This window comes from Gasterosteus aculeatus, chromosome 11 (assembly GCF_964276395.1).
Source record: "Gasterosteus aculeatus chromosome 11, fGasAcu3.hap1.1, whole genome shotgun sequence".
NCBI lineage: Eukaryota > Metazoa > Chordata > Actinopteri > Perciformes > Gasterosteidae > Gasterosteus > Gasterosteus aculeatus.
This window is the reverse complement of record NC_135699.1, coordinates 15,462,566-15,480,252: the sequence shown is the minus strand read 5'-3', so window position 1 is coordinate 15,480,252 and position 17,687 is coordinate 15,462,566. Positions and strand designations below refer to the sequence as shown.

The 17,687-nt window shown below is 49.1% G+C and overlaps 1 protein-coding gene across 1 annotated transcript; it reads right to left on the bottom strand.

The window, feature by feature from the left end:
- Nucleotides 1-3,019: 3,019 nt before the first annotated feature.
- Nucleotides 3,020-16,564, bottom strand: usp31 (ubiquitin specific peptidase 31). The gene is made up of 16 exons (XM_040190361.2): nt 14,681-16,564; nt 14,463-14,597; nt 14,065-14,159; nt 13,886-13,978; nt 13,625-13,760; nt 13,252-13,399; nt 12,986-13,166; nt 12,702-12,813; nt 12,465-12,559; nt 11,669-11,746; nt 10,643-10,772; nt 10,293-10,412; nt 9,795-10,020; nt 9,542-9,700; nt 9,244-9,396; nt 3,020-8,311 (listed from the first exon to the last, which is right to left on the bottom strand). The coding sequence occupies exons 1-16, from the start codon at nt 15,203-15,205 to the stop codon at nt 6,828-6,830; spliced, it is 3,870 nt and encodes a 1,289-aa protein (XP_040046295.2). The 5' UTR covers nt 15,206-16,564; the 3' UTR covers nt 3,020-6,827.
- Between the last annotated feature and the right edge of the window lie 1,123 nt (nt 16,565-17,687).

Here is a 17,687-nt window from a genome sequence, read left to right as displayed (position 1 = left end):
TCCACAGGCTCAGCTGTCCAGTGACAAAGGGCCACTTTCTGAGATATGACGTGCAATAAAGAATCCCAAACCAAGCTTAACACAACACATTGGGCCATTTCCCTGAGCCCGGGGACGTGTTCCTGCAGTGGGAGGGTATTCGTTCATGAATAAATAACGGCGAAACAGATTATGCGTGCATCTGGCTATGTATCCGCATTAGCTTCTGTCCTCCCGAAGCCATGAATCACGATAAAGAAGATTCACGAGCACGGACGCCTGGATGAAATACGGATCCTTCAGACCTTTTGCTCCTGCAGAAAAGTAAAAGGGCCATGCAATTTTATCTTTTCTCCCCCCCATAGTTTTAGAATCCAATAACGTGCACATAAACATCTACAAAGGTCAGGGTGAGAACTTCACCCATTCACCCGTAGAGCATCTCACCCTCGACCAGCTGGCTCGTGTGTCACCTTGACAGATTTGCCTCTTCCCAGCAAAAGGAGTAGAACAATTCAAACAGGTGGTGGAAAGCTTTGGAATGAGAAGACCGAGGCTCCCTGCTAGGCCCATTATCCCAGTTCATGGTCTGCCGGGTCCATTTCCAGACTTGTGTTGCCTCTTTAAATCAGCAGCGGTTCACCCTTTTCTCTCAGGCAATAAGGTGCTTTCGCTCTCCGGTAAAGTTTTTCTTGATTGGCTTGTTGTTACAAAGAGAAGAGTCTCCATCCGCTAAGATAAGACGAGCAGACAAGGTCCCTTCTTCTCCTTGTTATTCCGCTTGCTTTCCCCCGGTACGATCGCCTTCATCCCCGGACTCCACGTGCTGATGATGGACTCCGGGATCGACCCGCTGACCGGTCACGCCTGATTTTCATCCCACTTCCACGGGAAAAAGCAGATGACGGGATATTTGATCCATAAAAGGTGTAAAACGCTTCTGATTTACAGCGAAAACCAACGTACACTGTGTTATGATTACATTCTGCTGCATCTGAAGCCTTTAACATATTAATCATACACTAACGAGGGGATGTATTGATTAAATTATTCCGATATGTTACAATATTAACATTGTGAGTACATTACTGTGATGGATTGAACTTTAATTTCCAGCGCATGTGATGACAGAAGCGCACAGGCACTAAAGGGGAGCGTGACCCCCCCACAGCGATATTAACTCCTCAGATCACTATCGGGACGCCGGACAAAGTGTGTTTTATCAGCACTGTCTTTTTTTAGGAGAGGGAAATATAAATGTGTGCAGCATCGGCGTTGGACGTCCTGCTGCGTGTGCATCTATATTAAAATCAACTCACCGTGCCGGCGCCTCTGATCGATATCAGGAGGAGTGACGATATCTCTCGCTGCTCATCTTGCTTTGTCTCAGGCCACGAGATAAAAGGACAACAGGAAATGGCAGCAGGGAATAATAAAAACCTCAATAAAAGAAATACTCCTGCGCCACTGATGGGGGGGGGGGTATCTATCTAACGATCCAGCCGACCCATGGAAACCTGGGAAGGTCTGCTGCTTCTAATTCTACGGCAGAGGGGGGGGGGGGGGGGGGTGCAGCAGATCCCACCACATCATCTTCAACCAAAGCTTGCAGTGCTTATTAGTGTGACCATCAACAATCGGCCTGCCTCGAGGAGACGGTCTGGAGGAAAATCATTTCACGTAAAGTGCACCGCCGCATTCCAACGCGGCCCACCGCCTCCTTAATGGATCCAAATGACTCGCAGTTAAGAGGCTCTCAGGCGCCATTATTCTTATCTCAGGCTCGCCGCCGGGCCGAGACACCCCCCCCCCGTAATCTGTCGCTACAGGCAGGTTGGTGTCGGTGACCTTTAGCTGTGCCAGCACATGCATATCACGCTCGGGGTCTTGCACCTCTCTGCGAGTGCCTCTCTGTCTCTGTCTTCCCCCGGTTCTTCCCTCCCAAGTCCAACCGCTCTTTCCGGCCTCCTGAAATCAATTCCTATTGATTTTTCCGCACTCTCTGAGGTGGAGTCAAAAGAGGGCACAAAGGAGATAAAAACCACGGGCGAATTGCTAAAGTAACTCCGCGGTGCCTCGGGGGGACTGATCCTATCGTGAGAGAGAGGAGCCGCATGCTGGTTGGAGTCCATTGAGAAGCGATGGAGAGCGAGAACGGCGTCCTCTGCCTACCAGGAGGCTTCCGTGAATGATTCACGGGGGGACGGGGGGGGAAATCTCAGCCGAGAGCTGTCTGCTCGGCACGAACCAGCACGCTGATTCAGAAATCCAGAGAGTGGGACTGAAAGACCTTAAACTGGTCCCAACAGCTGCTCTGAGACGACCTGCTGAGTCAGACGCTTGACAGGAGAGACGATGACGGATGCTGCAATGATCCATGTGGGTCAGATCACATGGTCACATACCTGTAGAGCTTGTACTTGTACTCTACGACATTCAAAAGGGGAAATAATGTTTAGTAACTACCGGTTACTAAAGTGCTGCCCTGTTCACTTGTCGTTTTCTACATTTAAAGCATGGATTACAGAATTAGCAGTTGATGAATCACTGCTGCTTGAATATCATGACTGGTTGTCCCTTTTTCAGTTAGAAACTGAGCCGTGCTTGCATCTGCACATCTCAGCACCTTAAACCTGGGAAGAAAAGCTCAAAATAATCATCCCGCCCCCGACGACTGGAGGCCGCCTCGAGCTCTCTGCAGCACGAGACAACGAGCGCTGCATCTGTGTGTTCATACTTGCTTGGACCCCAACAGGATGAAAGGAGGATCTTTGCACATCGAAAATAAAAACGCCCTCAAGATGCGTCTCGTGCTGCAGCAGCGACAGACCAGAAAACAAAAGCGTGGATTCACTCGTCGTCGGCTTCTCTGCCATCAGACAACCTAAAGTCTGGGAATGATGACACACAGCGTCGTAGCTCCAATGCTATTGCTGCAACATTCACATTCTGTGAATGAACCCAAAAGGGGCCTGTTGTTTGTTAGGGGACAGCGCCCTCTAGTGGCTGAAATAGGGCACCAACACAAACAAGAAACCACTCCAATTTTACACATTTTTAATACGATTCGTCATTTTATACTTGTATTGATAAAACAACAAAGTATTTACACATTAGTCCTTTTTGGTGGAAAAAAAAATGTAAAAGTGCATATATGACAAGCTTTGACAACAAGACAAATAAATTAACATAACAGAAGCTTTTGACCTATCCGAATGAATTATTGAATGTCAAACACTTAAAGACAAAAAGATTATAAAACAAAGATGAAATGAAATACAGTAAAACAGGATTCATTCGTGAAAACAATCTCAAGAAATGCAACGCAGTGTATTTTACAAAATGCTTTTAGAATGATACAATCACGAGTAAAAGAAGGTCAACGTGGAGGCGTGCTGTGCACGCAGCACTAGTGTTGCTCTTTATCAGCTGAGGGAACGTTAAAATGAGACTCATGACATTCATTCATCACGCGGCTCTTCAGCTCCAAACACACAAACTATCCGTTACGGTTTGTTCTGCTTAAGGCTGCTGAAAGGTTTCAGTAAGATACGTTTGTAGTGTTTAATATGAACGACAGCGCGCAGCTGTATTGCTGAAGCACCAGAGTACCGGCAGAAGCTGAAGGATTCGGGCATTTCAGTTTCAGTGGTTATTGCAACTTTGATTGGTAAAGTGGTAAAATTACAAAAACGTGTTGCAGATAATGTCATTTGTCATAGTTTCGCCTTGAAAGAGATGTGACTCTGTAAAACTACACAACTATAAGTCAATGTGCAGGATTACGCATGGGCACACACACACACACGCACGCACGCACACACACACACACACAAAGGGAGCCAGTTCAAAATAAAAATAGTGGTCCTTTGTTTTCTGACACACTGTTTTCAATAAAGAGTCATGATTGCAATGATCGACTCGGCATAAATACCAAAATGTTTTAACTGAACATTTCCATGTGATTGTTCGCTACATCCTCGAATACAAAACTAAATGTTCTCTATTATTGCCTTTAACATTTGCATACATATGTGTATCTATTTATTCGAGTGGCCTCTATAGTGAAGACAAGCTGATCTTTGATGCAGCTAAGAACATTTCAACAAACTGTTCAACAAATTGAATTAACGGAGCCTTTTTCCTCACAAAACATACATATACATACATGATGTTTGTCTCTGCTGGTGTTCAACAGCAAAACAAAAAGTCAGAACCGTCCCTGTGAGGTCGGAGCACCCAGATCAGCAGAATTACAAAAACAAAAGAAATGACGGCATCGCGTATATACATTTTTTTATGGTGGAATCTTTTTAACTGTACAGTTAATATTATGTAAGTGACAAATTCTTAACATTGGAAATGTGTGCAAATGAAGCAATGGGCTACAACAGGCTGCTCTGCTCTCTACGCTGCAGAGTCTTGCATAGTTAATGAAATACATGCATTATGTCAGCATGCAAAACTGCATTCCTTAATCATTCGCATTCTCTACATCGACAAAAAACTGCAGTAAAGGAGAAGTGATTGTGTAAATGCCTTGATTCATTTTTCTTATATGTTCTACACGGTGGACATATTTAGATGCGCTATAGAATGTCTCTGGTCTTGTTTCAGCTTGTTTCTAATGTTCCTGTGCATGATACAGGTTGATGCATGATACAGGTCATACGTACTACACACACACACAAAGAGCAACGTAGGCAATGTGGCGGCTATGAACACATGACAAAAAGTCATGGGTGAAAAACAGAAAGTAGCTTCAACACGCGGGTTCAGCTCCAAGTTCTGTCACGAGTGCCACCAGAAGTCCAGTCGGACCCCTTTAATATCTTAATAACTAATGTGGAGAACCACTGCTGTCGTCCTTTTTGTTTACGAGAGACGGCCCGAGACGGACCAACAAGTCACGGCGAAGCTTTAAAAACGCACGACGGAAACGATGCAAACAATGACGTGAAATCCTCCTGCTTTGATCCAAAGTGCACGAGTTCCTGATCGATTAAAGTAGAAAAGAGCAGCTACAGGAACCGCCCCGCATTTAACCCCCGCAGCACGTGGTCACATGGTCCAGGGCGGCTTGAACACAGCAGCCGCTACGCCTCAGCGATGGGCACAAAAAAAGTCCCGGGAGGGTTTGGGAGACAGTGAACGCGTCGGGTCTTCGTTCACGTCTGCTACGGCCAAATTAGTGCTCCAGACGCTTAACGGCACCTTTAAACAACGGGGGTTAGAGTTCGCCTCGAACATGTCAGCATATTTAGCTGCCACTGACAAACTGCTCCATGTGAATCTCTACCGACGGGCTACTTTAACAACATACGTGCACGTTTAACATCGGAGCGCGTGTTCGATTTGAAACCATCTGAGAGAACATGTAAACTTGGTAGATGCTACAGAGAGCCGGTTTAGAGAAATGCTGCAGATCTAGAAGTCAAAGACGACGTCAAAGTATAACGCACTTACTAATGGCAGAGCCACATTCATTCATTGGTTGAGAACACGCTCTGTGCTGGTGTCGGATGAATGGATATTGCTATTGCATGAGGGGGAAATGTACAGCGACGCGGCCAGCGAGCATCGGCGGCAGAGGGACAAAGACCAGCCAGCATCTGCACGGTCCACCCACAGCTGTACAGAGACGGTGGACTTCTGGGACGAACCCGTCTGCCATTTCAAGTCTGAGGCCGGGTGACACGACTCAGCGATATGTCCAAAATGAGATTAATGTGTGCGTGTATATAAAAGAAACGCTACCGTATCTATAGAAAGTGCGAAGAATAGAACATTCCCAAGTGATGCACACAGTAGTGGACTACTATGACGCCGGAGGAAATTTGTTTCCATGTACAGAATTAAAAGGCGCTTAAGATCATTTTCATCTCGGTCGTGGAAGAAAGAAATGGGTTTTACTCGATATATTCAGTCAATGCCTGCAAGGATATATTTATATACACTTTGACTTTAAAGGGTTTCATTCCAAAAACACAACTTCCCTTTGAGAAAAAAGTAGTGTCTGATAAAATACATTTCTATCAAAAAAAGTACTAATATACAACAAAAATAAAGTCTTAAAAGATTGGAAAAGCTGTCTTAATGCGAGTACCAACTCTAATCGCTTTGGTCCGAGCCGCTCTATCTATATTATTCTTATGTTACTAATTAGGAAGACTAAAATGATCTGTTATTTGTCTTCTCTTACGGGACGTCAAGTCTTTCCCTCCTTAGCTTTGGACACGCTACCTACTAACCAATGCATGGGCTGCATGCAGAAAGGGATCAGAGAGAACTACCGCGAGTGCTCTGCACTAATCGATACGTAACCAAACTCTTTTGTATTTGAGTGCGTGAGCATTTATCCAGTTTCAGTGTTTGTCCAGAGACCGTCTGCTAACGAGGAGTTAATGCCTTTAAAAAGCTGTGAGGTCACAGCACTGACACCCACCCATCTGCAGAGAGGCAAACGGAGCGACTTTACCCCGTTAACCTCTTTAAACTTCAAAAAAAGGACATAGCAAGCGTCAGGTCTGAAGGAAAGATAATGGGATTTTAAGATTCGGCTTCAAGCCTCCGGTCCGACGGGCAGGTCGGTACCATCTAACACAGCGAGCGTCCCATCACACCCAGACCTGCTGGTAACCATCGGCGCAGCTTTAAAAACTGGAGCCCGTTCGCCACCTAAACATGCGGACGATGCGCCGCGCTTTGTTACGGAGGAGAAAACTCAATATCCAGACCTCAGAGCTGATGCAAAAGCACCCAGTCAGAAGTGCGTCTCTCTACAAACACGTCCGGTGCTCGCTGGAACCGAGGCACAAAGAAAATAGCTGCATCATGTTGAGGTTTTCTCACTGAGGCCTCTTGGCTGCGCGCGCAGGAGACGGCGTGCTCGACGACAGCTTCCGGGAAGACGCCGTCCTTTCCGGGGGCTTCTTCCCGTTGGAGGAAGGCTTGAGACTTAGCTCGGACGTGGAAGACTTGGACTTGCCAACGTTCAACAGAGTGCGACTGAGCGAGCCGGGGGGCTTGGAAGCCTCCTTTGTGCCCGGCTTTGTCCCCCCGCCACGAGTCCCCGCGGGGGTCAGCGGGGACGCGGCGACTCCCGCCTTCCCGCCGTCGAGCTCGTTGGCCTGCGCGCTCTGCTTGCCCGTCCTCTCCGAGGCCTTTTTGCCGAGCAGGGCGCTCTTTCCCAGGTCGGCCGAGCGGCGGCTTTCCCTCTGCCGCAGGGCGCTCCTGAAGAAGGACAGGCCTTTCTCCTCCGACCTGCCGCCGCGCTGCGCCTCTCTGGCGGAGACGCTGGGGGAGCGCAGGCTGGTGACGGAGGAGCTGCTGCTGGAGCTCCTCACGGACCTCCTCTCGGGCCGGGCGCCATCGCCGCTCTTGGAGAGGGAGGCGCGGGACAGCGGGCTGCCCCGCAGCCCGTCGGCCTGGGGGCTGGCGTGCACCGAGTCCCTGCTGCAGCTCCTCTCCACCAGCCGCCTCCGGCCCGTGGAGCTTCTGTCGGGGACGCCGGGCTCCTTCTTCGCGGTCGGCGACGGAGACGCCGAGGACTGGGGGGTGGAGCGGACCAGCGGCTTGCGCGGGGCGGCGGCGTCGCCGGGCGGGGCCTTGTTGGTTTTGGAGGGCGTCCCGCAGGGCGTGGAGGTGTTTTTCTTGGCGTTGGCGGTCTTTCCTTTGGGGACGCTCTCCTTTTTGCCTTTCACAGGAGAACCGTAGGACGTCTCAGCGGCGCAGCTCTTGTGGGCGGAGCACAGGCGTTTTTTGGAGTTTTTCTCCTGCTCCGCTTTGCTGCAGCTCTTTGAGGAGCCCGAGTTTTCTGCCTTCGAGGCGAGAAGTCCTCCGGTGCTGCTTTTCCGCTTGGGCTCTTTGCAGGGAGCAGCTTGGGCGGGTACCACGTTTTGGTCGATCGCCGTTATCTGGTTGTTGTTTTCGGTCGCCTCGCTTTTGCCGCCCTTCTTCTCCACCGGAGTGGGAGCCCTGCAGTACATCATGTCGAGGAACCGCGTGCCGTTGTCCTGGTCGCCGAAGTTGCCCTCCATCATAGACAGGGGGGTCCTGCTGCCAAAGTAGCGCTCGTGCTTACTGTAGCTGCCGAAACAGGACGTGGACACCTTGTCATCGCAGGCCTCGCCTATCCTCTCCAGAGGGGGGGAACAGCGGGAGTCCAGGGAGAAGCGGGAGGGCGAGTTGGATCTCATGTGCAGCTTGGCAGAGAGGGACCAGGAGGGTTTGATGCCGCTGTCGTTGAAGGCTAAAGGACTGGCGACGGACGACCTGGAGGACACGCTCTGCCGCTGAATGCTGCGCACAAAGGGGCGGATGGAAAAGCCCCCTGGAACCAAGAAAGGTTTCAGGTAAGAGACAATTAATACATTCACGACAATTGTATTTGACCACATGTAGTCGTTTAAATAGCTTTGGCAAACATAGCAGTCTGTCAGTCAACCTGCTGTTGTCCACTTTTCTTAATTAACTTGTAATTAAGAATTGAGAGCCGCGTGGTGCATTTCTCCTCTTGGCCAATGAGGCCTTTTAACAAGGAAAACCGGGACATTCTGGTTCCTCCTGGATCTATGATCACATTCCATCCAGATAATCTGGTTTTTGTGGCATGTGCCGATGTCTTAACTTCAAATGAAATGTAAGTTTTCAATGTTGTGAAACCAGCCTGGGTGAAAAGACCCGTAGTGCTTCGCCCGCAGGCTTTAGTCCATCTTCCACTACTACTTTCAACTCTTAGTTTCTCCGGGTAGATTTTTATGCGGCTGACAACTAGTTCTCAGGTTTCTTTCCGATCAGCTGGAAAGAAATGGGTACTAAAGCTAAATACAGAATTTGGCAGCAGAAGTAATGATGATGTGGGCGAAGGTTCCCGTGTCAACATTTATTTTGGGGACTTTACTGTCTGTACTCCGCAGGGTTGAACAGGGCCTACTTTTACAGGCACCCGCCCCCCTGCTGTGGATCCACTCCCTGTGTCAGAGGGTCCTGTTCCCACGGCCATCATGATCCTGTAATCTTACCACTTTAGGCGGTATCTTTTCATTCCAATGGAAACATGTAGGACAATTTCAAAAAAAGTGAAGCGGTGTCTTTTTCTCACGTTCTTTACCTGACGGTTAGCGAAGTGTGGTTTGGGGGTTTCTATCTGTTTCAGTCTTTTGAATTAAAAATAAAAAGTCCAGTTTCAAGTCATCACTGCTCATACGTGATGGAAAAAAAAAACAAAGAAATGCAACCGTAAGCCAGTAAACCGACTCTCACCGTCATCTTCACTGCGCTCTACTGGGAACTCCACGGACTCGGCCAGCGACGCCATGGAGGTGCGCCTGGAGGAGGCGCCAGAGGCCAGGCTGGCAGGCCGGCTGCCAGGTAAGCGGTTGATCCAGTGGTCACACAGGGAAGAGCTGGTGGAACCTGCGGAAACGGACCAAAACGTTCGTCTCCGGCTTCACAGCCACCGTATTCAAATGCAAACCGTCTGTCACGTTGGTGCTGTGGCCGTGCTCACGCAGATATATTGCGATGAAACTACACTTCAAGAGTTGCCAAGAATACCGACCGGCGACAGAGCTGTTGGCCGACCAGGAGGGGATGACGGTCCTCCGCTGGTAGAACAATATGTAGGCCGTCTGCTGGCACACGTCGTCGTCGGCTACTGGGGAAACCTCGCTGTCATCGAAGCAGTACCACTGACCGTCGATGGAGTTCTTGCAGTAGGCTGAGGGAGCGAAGGGGTTCACATGGCTGATGAGTACATCCCCCGCTCTTTGACGGCATGCATCGTGTAATAGCGGCACGGATCTTGGTATCACCTGTGTAGTGGCCTCCGTGCATGTTCCCGTGGTGGTTGCACACAGCGTAAAGGTCATACAGGTAGTCATCGGGGTTTCTTCCCAGCCCGTACGGGCGTCTCCACGGCGACCAATGGGAGGGTAAACTCCAGCTGCTCTGGCTTCTCTTCACCACGTGAGGTGCCATGTCCATGCCCATCAGCGGGAACCTCACCATGTTCTGCATCTTCACCCTGCGGTCGCCGTCCTGGAACAGAGGCCGACATATTAAAACACATCAGCGGGCCTCTGTTGCACGTCACAGCCACCGCGCATATCTGACGCCAGCTCTTTCTATTTTACATTTCGGCTTTAGCAGAAATAAAAAGGTAAAATCTCGAGCCGTCGGCCATTACAAAACGTCAGACACAGAGAGAAAGGCGACGTCTTTGAGCAAAATAAAAATTGTTTGTTCTCGATACCGACAGCGGCTGCGGTTCCGCCCGTCTGCGTGAGCGGCGTTCGGTTGAGCTCGATTACCTGTCGGAACCTCTTGAGGTGCAGTATGAGCACGTCGGGCAGCGTCCACAGGCTTAGCTTGATGCGGCCCTGCTGCAGCTGCTTGCAGTGGGGACAGCGCCAGGCATCGTCTGGGGCCAGCTGAAACAAACACACAGCAACCACACCGCTCAGTTTCTCCCCCCCTTTCTGCTGCAGAGCGATCGCGGACCGCTAAAACCACAGTGTATATGTAGCGCTGTGCTTCTTCAACCCTAGCAGAGGAACGATAAACTGGTGAGGCTCTACTCAGATTTCTATTTCCCACCGGCGTACGATGCATTCTCGAATGTCAAACTACTGACTGAGCAGCAATCCGCCGCGCGTCTTACCTGCTCCTCCTTAGTGTAGAGCTGAAAACACTGCGCCAGGGTGCAGGCCTGAGGCTGATGGTGTTGTTCCCTGTGCAGATACACGCTCTCCGCATCGGGAATGTACTCCTCCTCGGTGTGCCCGAACAGACTGTGGGAGCAAGGAGCACGGCTCAGAGTCACGAGAGGATCGTACCGTCTGCTGGAACGTTTTGCTCATCAGTAAACTAATTCAATACTTGAAGCGGATGAACCAGTCTGACACATCACGATAATCTGACTGAGTCGTACTCGAAGGGAATGTAGAGGACTTTGAGCATGCAGAGGGGCGCTGCAGCACTGAAAGGGGCTGAGATCAGATTCAAACATTAAGTACGGGTTTGGGTATCACTAAAATGCCCCGCAGGGATTTTCCTCCACAAGTTTGCCAAAGACGTTTGCGCGGGACAAACTGGAAAGTTACGTGACTTGCGAGTAAAAGACTTCCATTTGACCCGCACCGCGTGTGTATACGTTTCAACCACATGTTGTGTTTGGCTTAAGTGAGGAAATAAGAGGTCTGGTGTTTATCGTGGTTCAAATTAAGACCACGATCAGCATGAAAGATGAAGCAATTTCAGTTTCCAAAGGCAAAACAATGTGAATGGCAGAAGCACTATGAAGGGGGTCATGGCCTGTCAGGTGGTTTAATTAAGTTCCTTCATAATGCAATAACCGTGACCTTCAAGTTTATTGAGATTTGGGCCTCACCTTAAACTGCCAAACCGTTTCCTTGCCTGGCAGGTGAAGACGCTGCGACGTGTGAGCACGCTTATTCTATGGTTGATAAATCAACGATCAGAAGTTGGCAGTTCACTTTTGGTTTTATTTCTGCTTGTTTAATTTCTTTAAATTATTCTAATGAAGTGTTTGACTATAGTTTCTGATGGGAGCCCTGCTTTAAAGTGATCTGCATGTGCAGCCCAGCAAACTCCTTGTTTCCAAGGAAGATCTCAGCAAACAAAGGTTTGATAAAATAAACAGTAATAATTAATCTTTTGCACTTACTAGTCTTTGGTCTCTTTGTCCCACTCAACCACAATCTTCACGTGTGGTGGCCCCCCTTGTCCACAGGACTTGTATGCTCTGTAGTGGAAACAATGATTTGGGCAGGGGACATTCATACTTCCTCATTTATGTCACCGGAGCCCCATTACGAGAAAAAGAGTTGTGTGCAACATACTGTAAATGTCACATACAAAGTGTTCAGTGTGTTGGAAATGTCTTTAGAAGATGGTTTATTAGGAAGTTAAACCATTTAGCTACTCTCAAAGAGCAGATATAGATGAAATATGAATCTGCGGTTATGGAATTGCGTGTGAAACATACACAGAGATTTTGGTTGTCAAGTAAGAAGCTAATCGATCAGTCAGTGATGCCAAACATTTTTTTATTTGACTTTGATTCATGCACCTCTATTGAGAAACAATGTCGTGACTTGATTTGTTGTTGGGAACGTCTGTGTGAAAGGAGCCAAACGTGCTGAGCGGGCACTTTAACAAAGAGCTAAAACCAAGTTGGAACACGTTAGCACAGCAGGGCAGACCTGTGGGGGGGGGGGGGGGGGGGCACGATTGACCCGATGATGTCATATCAACCTCACCCCGTCACCTACGGTCACACCTGCCTTTAACTTGTTGTGCATGTGTAAAGTGTTTGCTAGGAAGAGGTCAGGATGACGACAAAGGAAACAAAGCTTCCAAAGAGTTGAATTGTGTGTGTGTGTGTGTGTAAAAGACTTAATGACATATCATTCATAATTAACCCCAATGTGATATACACATCTGTAACTAACAGAACTGACCTTTCCACGGTTGGGTGACACAGTGGTCGCTCATCTTGTGGAAGGAGGTAGGTGATACCGACAACGCCAACCACGCGGAGACTGAAAGGTCCGACCTACGCAGAGACACCATAGTTGGGGAGGTTTAATGAGGAAAAACAACCGGCGTGACATTTCACAGTAATGGAGGCTCACATTATAATAGCCAATCGTTTGGCTTACTGTGTGCAGTATCAGCGTGTTTGTTCTTCTTCCTACCTGAATGTAGACCCCTGGCCTCAGGAGATGACGCATTTTCTCCAGGATCTCCTTCTGCAGAGCGTCCCAGGTCACAGTGCGCTCCATGTACAGTACGAACGGCAGGCCGAATCTAAAACGACACCGAGTGCGTATCATCATCAGCTGTAATTTTCAACAGGAAACATGGGGGGCCACAAACAACATCATGGCCCATTAACTCATTGGCTTCGTTGTGGAAAATGGAAAGGACAAACACACACTGCTCCCCCATATTTATAGACATAACAATGAGATTGAAGTACCTCTTTCCTTGGTGGCCGCTACAAGCTCTGTTACACACCAGGAGGATCATTTTTTCTGGTCCCAGGTTTTTATTGGGTGATGCAGTCAAAGGGGTCACGGCCCCTTGCATGAAAGATGAAGTCCTGCTGATTTCTGTCCCATATTTTAAGTTGTTATGGTTCAGGTTTGCCAGAAGACTTCCTGTGAAAGATACGAACGAATCAAGATCCCCCTCCATACATTTAATGTGGGTAAAAAAATAAAGAAAAAAGGACGTTCAATTTACCTCGTTTCGTGCGTATATTTTCCAGTTTGAAGGTCTCTGGTGTCTCAAAGGCAAATATAGAATCACTCTCTTGAATGATGTCAAGATCATCATCATCATCGCAAAATGAACGATGAAAACCATCGTAGTACATTTCAGTCAAAACGAACTGAAAGAGAAGAAAGGAGCACATTCAGAAATGGCGAGTGCAGTTGATTTGACTCTTGTTGTGATTTTCATCCTTGCCGCTTTAAACAAGGAGAGCCCCGAGCTGTCGGCTCTCTGTTTAAGCCCACCTTGTTAATCGAGGTGGCTTTATGAGAACCTGCGGCTCCAGGAGCAGTGAGTCAAGCTCACTGGGAGACCCTAAGCTGACACGAGACAGGAATAGTACCTGGTCCGTCGGGATCTTGGTCTCTCGTGACACGGCATCTCTGAGGCGAAAGACGGTGCTGTTGAGCGGAGCAGCAACTCCGATCCTCATACAGTGGGAGTACTTCCCCTGGTAGACCACCGTCACATACAGGGGCCTGGCAGAAACAGTTAGCACAAATAAAAACACTCCCATGGCGTCCTCTACCCTGCTGCTGCTGCTGCTTTGAAGCCGCGGCTCACATTTATCTCAGTGGAAAGACGGTGACCCCTCGTGACTCACCGGGTGTGCGGCAGTGGGATTGGTAAGGAGATGCAGAGGAAGGGATCAAACGTGTTGCTCTGCTTTTGGCAATGTGGACAAGTAAGAGAAGACCTGTTGGGCATAAAGATTATGGATGATATGGCCGGAGTGGTAAATTAAAAACATTTTTAAAAAGTATCATTCAATATTAAATGTACCTGTACTGAGCCTGAAATAGTTCTTGTACAAAAGAGCCGGCAGAGAGGGGGGGGGACGGCCCCTCCAAGCTTTGATCGTCTTCTTCAATAGGTGGCTGAACAAACACAAACAGGTTTTACTGGTCAGATTTACAAGTCTTAATTACTACCACCGGGTTCAGATCCGAGCCACGGGGAGGAAAAACAAGACCAGGCGCGTCTCCATCACCAGGAATGTGACTGCAGGGACCAGAATCATTGTAAACACCCGAGAGCTGTAATGCAATGCAGGTAAAATGTCCTGGAACAACTTTATTGGAGCTTCCCAGATATGAAAAAAAGGAGCACAGGGCCATGCTTTTCAATAAAACAGTACAACAACAGACGCCCATAACAACTCACTCCAGGCTGATAAATACCTTTACAGCCGGCCTGATGTTGGGGTTGACCGTGTTGAGGTCCTCGTGCACTCGGTCCAGCAGCCACAGCAGAAACTCCTGCGCATCGTGCTGAGCGTTCCCTTTGAACTGGGTGGCGTTTTTCGACACCGCATTCTGCAACAAACGGGCCACGCGTCACCGGCACGGGTCAAACGTCACGTCAAGTGCCGCCGTCTCCACTCCGATCGCGCGCTTACCTTGAAGTCCCTGCTGTGCTGCGGGGTGTACTCGAACGTCCACAGAGCCCGCACGAGTCCCGACAGCTGCTCCGTGACTTCTCCCCTGGACAGAGGACCCTTCTTCTGCAGGTGGACGCCGTTGGCCGGCGGCTTGCCCTCGTCCGACTCGTCGCCTTTGTGGTGCTCCAGGACGAGGTACTCCGCGAAGAGCTCGGTGTTGCTCAGGCACTGCAGGACCGCGTTCATGAAGCAGGTGTTCCCGTGGTTTTTGAGGCCCGACACTCCGGGGACCCTCTCCCCGGACAGGAACCCCGCGAGGTCGCCACCGTCCATGGGCACGTCTTTGCACCCCGGTTTGAAAGTGGAAAACCCTCCATCGTCTTTGTCCTCGTCGGCCGGCGCTTCCGATCCGAAGGTAGATAACGCGGTCAGGGTCCTCAGCACCCTGCTCATGAAACTGCCCACGGAGCGGACGGAGCCTCGCCGGAAGAGCTTCTTGCTGAAGCTCGACTTCTTGTCCTTGGTCGCCGCTTTGCAGGACATGGTTGGCTCAGACGTACGCGCCGCGGAGAAGGGGAGCCCTCGTCTGCCCGGCCGCTCTCTGCCGCTCCATCTCGATACACCCCGAGTCAGCGGTGGGTGCTGGCGACGTCAGGTGCGCCGGCCGGCCGAAGCCGGCGGAGCCATTTCCGTGGAGGCGTCTTCTTCCGAAGCGTGCAGCCGTGACTCCGATGCGTGAAGTCACTTATCCGATAACGTCGGCATTTCGTGCCCTGCGGCCGTGGCAAAAAAGACAGAAATGTCCACGGCCAACTACCCGACGTAATTACGTCTTAGGAAGCGTAACACAAACATCGCTGCGGTCTGTTATCGTTGCGGTTCACTGGCCGACCGCGACGAACCAACCTTCGGCTTACCTCGGGAGCGAAGTGAAGCGGGGTTAGCCACGTAGCTAACGCTAGCGCTAGCTACAATAACAACACGAGCAGCAGAGACAACGGGCGACCGGTTCGGCCAAGAGGTCCATGTTCACCGGAAACTGAGGGTTCGCCATGGTTTGCAGGTCATGCCGGTTGAAATTGAGAGTGAGTCCGACATTTGGTTAACCTCGCATTTGTCACATATTTAGAGGCTACTCCGGGGCTAACCCGACAGCAGGATGATGCTACTTCTTCTTCGTCCTCTTGTTCTTTGCTGTGGTTTGTTTTGGCAGCTGGTGAGCTGATTTACCGGCACGTCGGCGCCCCCTACTGGGCGGGCGGGGGAACGGTAGCCTGGCAGTACTGCAGCTGGAGCGCTTTACTTTCTCCAGTTTATTTTCTTAATAAAATGAATGTAGACCTAGCCATTTTAATGGTCAATGATTAAGGTGTGCGTACTGATTAATAAAGCAACCTATTCTCTATTTTACGGCTGCACTGCTTTGAGGAAGAAATGTGTAGAAACATTCCATTCTTATTAGTACCATCTATAAATTATTCTATATATACTATATAGATTCTTAAAGTAATATCTGTAACTTTGAATATACTTTGAATACTACCCAACCCACATAATAGAGACAGGATACAACACATTGTATTTATTGCCTTAATATGACAATGTTTAACATCCTGCTGCTGTTGATTTATCGTTACTTTCATCCTTATTTATGCGTCTGAGCATGTCACGTGAAACGTGAGGTGTTGTCGGCTTTGAACAGCACATTTTCTGGAGATAATACTGTAGATGTTTGAGTGGCAGATGCTCTGTGTTGTGCTGATTAGCTTCTTGTTCTCACTGATGGAGTGAGCTGTATCCTGTAAACACTCCCACTGATTGGCACACGCTTTTATTGTGCAGAAATGCACCTCTGATTGATGTCACGGCGGGGTGGCATCAACAGTTGGCACACGCGCAGAGATCAATGCGTCGGAGGAATGGCTGCCTGTGGTTTGGGATCCCTGAGAAGCATCCAGATAAATCAGCCCTGCATCTTTTTCAAAGCGTGTTTTATCGTGTGAGACAGAGTTCTTACACACTACTCACCACTGGGTGGCTGCACTGTCTCTTCTGGTATTATGAACTTCTCTCCAGGAGTCTCTCACTCCACTGCCAGGCTCCTTATCTCGCGCAGCGGCAGAGGATGCTTTCAGCCGTTATACGCTCTCAGAGGAAAATTTGTGATTTAGCTTCAACAATAAACCTCAACATAATACTTTGGGATTTGAAAATGTCTCTCTGCCGCTCATCACCGAACAAACGGGTCAAATCTGAGTGAGCCATGGAAACGTGGCGCTGCCTCCATTGTCCGATGTGCAAGCACCAGTTTGAGCTCACAGTCAATCAACAGGATCAGCACTCTGTATTGATCTGAGCGGGAAATGCTGGTCAAGGTGTGACCGGGAAGCATTCAGTGTGCCTTTCAACTCGGGAGACGATGCGGTGGGGGGGTGGACGCAACACATGTACGCCGAGAACAAAGACCGCCTGCATAGTTGCAGCAGAGACCACAAATACAGCGTCTGAATGACCCGGAGGGGTGAAGGCGTGAAGACGCATGCGATTTCAGAGTGAGAAAACGGGGGATTTGACATCAATGGGAGCTGCAGTTTTCATAGGATTGGACTGCATCAGAGTATAAATACATATTCATAAAAAAGGAGAAATAAATCTACAAAGAAAAGATGTAATCTAAGTCTGATTGAGTGTTGGACTTGAGAGTCCGTTTGGCTTTAGTTCTGGTTATTACTAAATCCTTCACTTGTTACTTGCTGTCATCACGAGCAGTCGGGGCCAGCTGGGGAACTTCTCTAATGATGTGTCCATGGTAACAAGGCAGAGGGTCACATGTGCTCCGTCCCTCCACACGGGAAAAGCCGTCTGTTCCCTTTTGCTGAAATATTAGAATGGACTCCAGCTTTTGCTTTGTCTCTTTGAGGATTTAAGATCGTTCCTGGTGTCGTTTTTCACCCAGTCTGTCTGTTTATGAGGCAGCTACATTTGGGCCTGAAAGGTGGACGCTTAAATGTTGAATCAAACACGG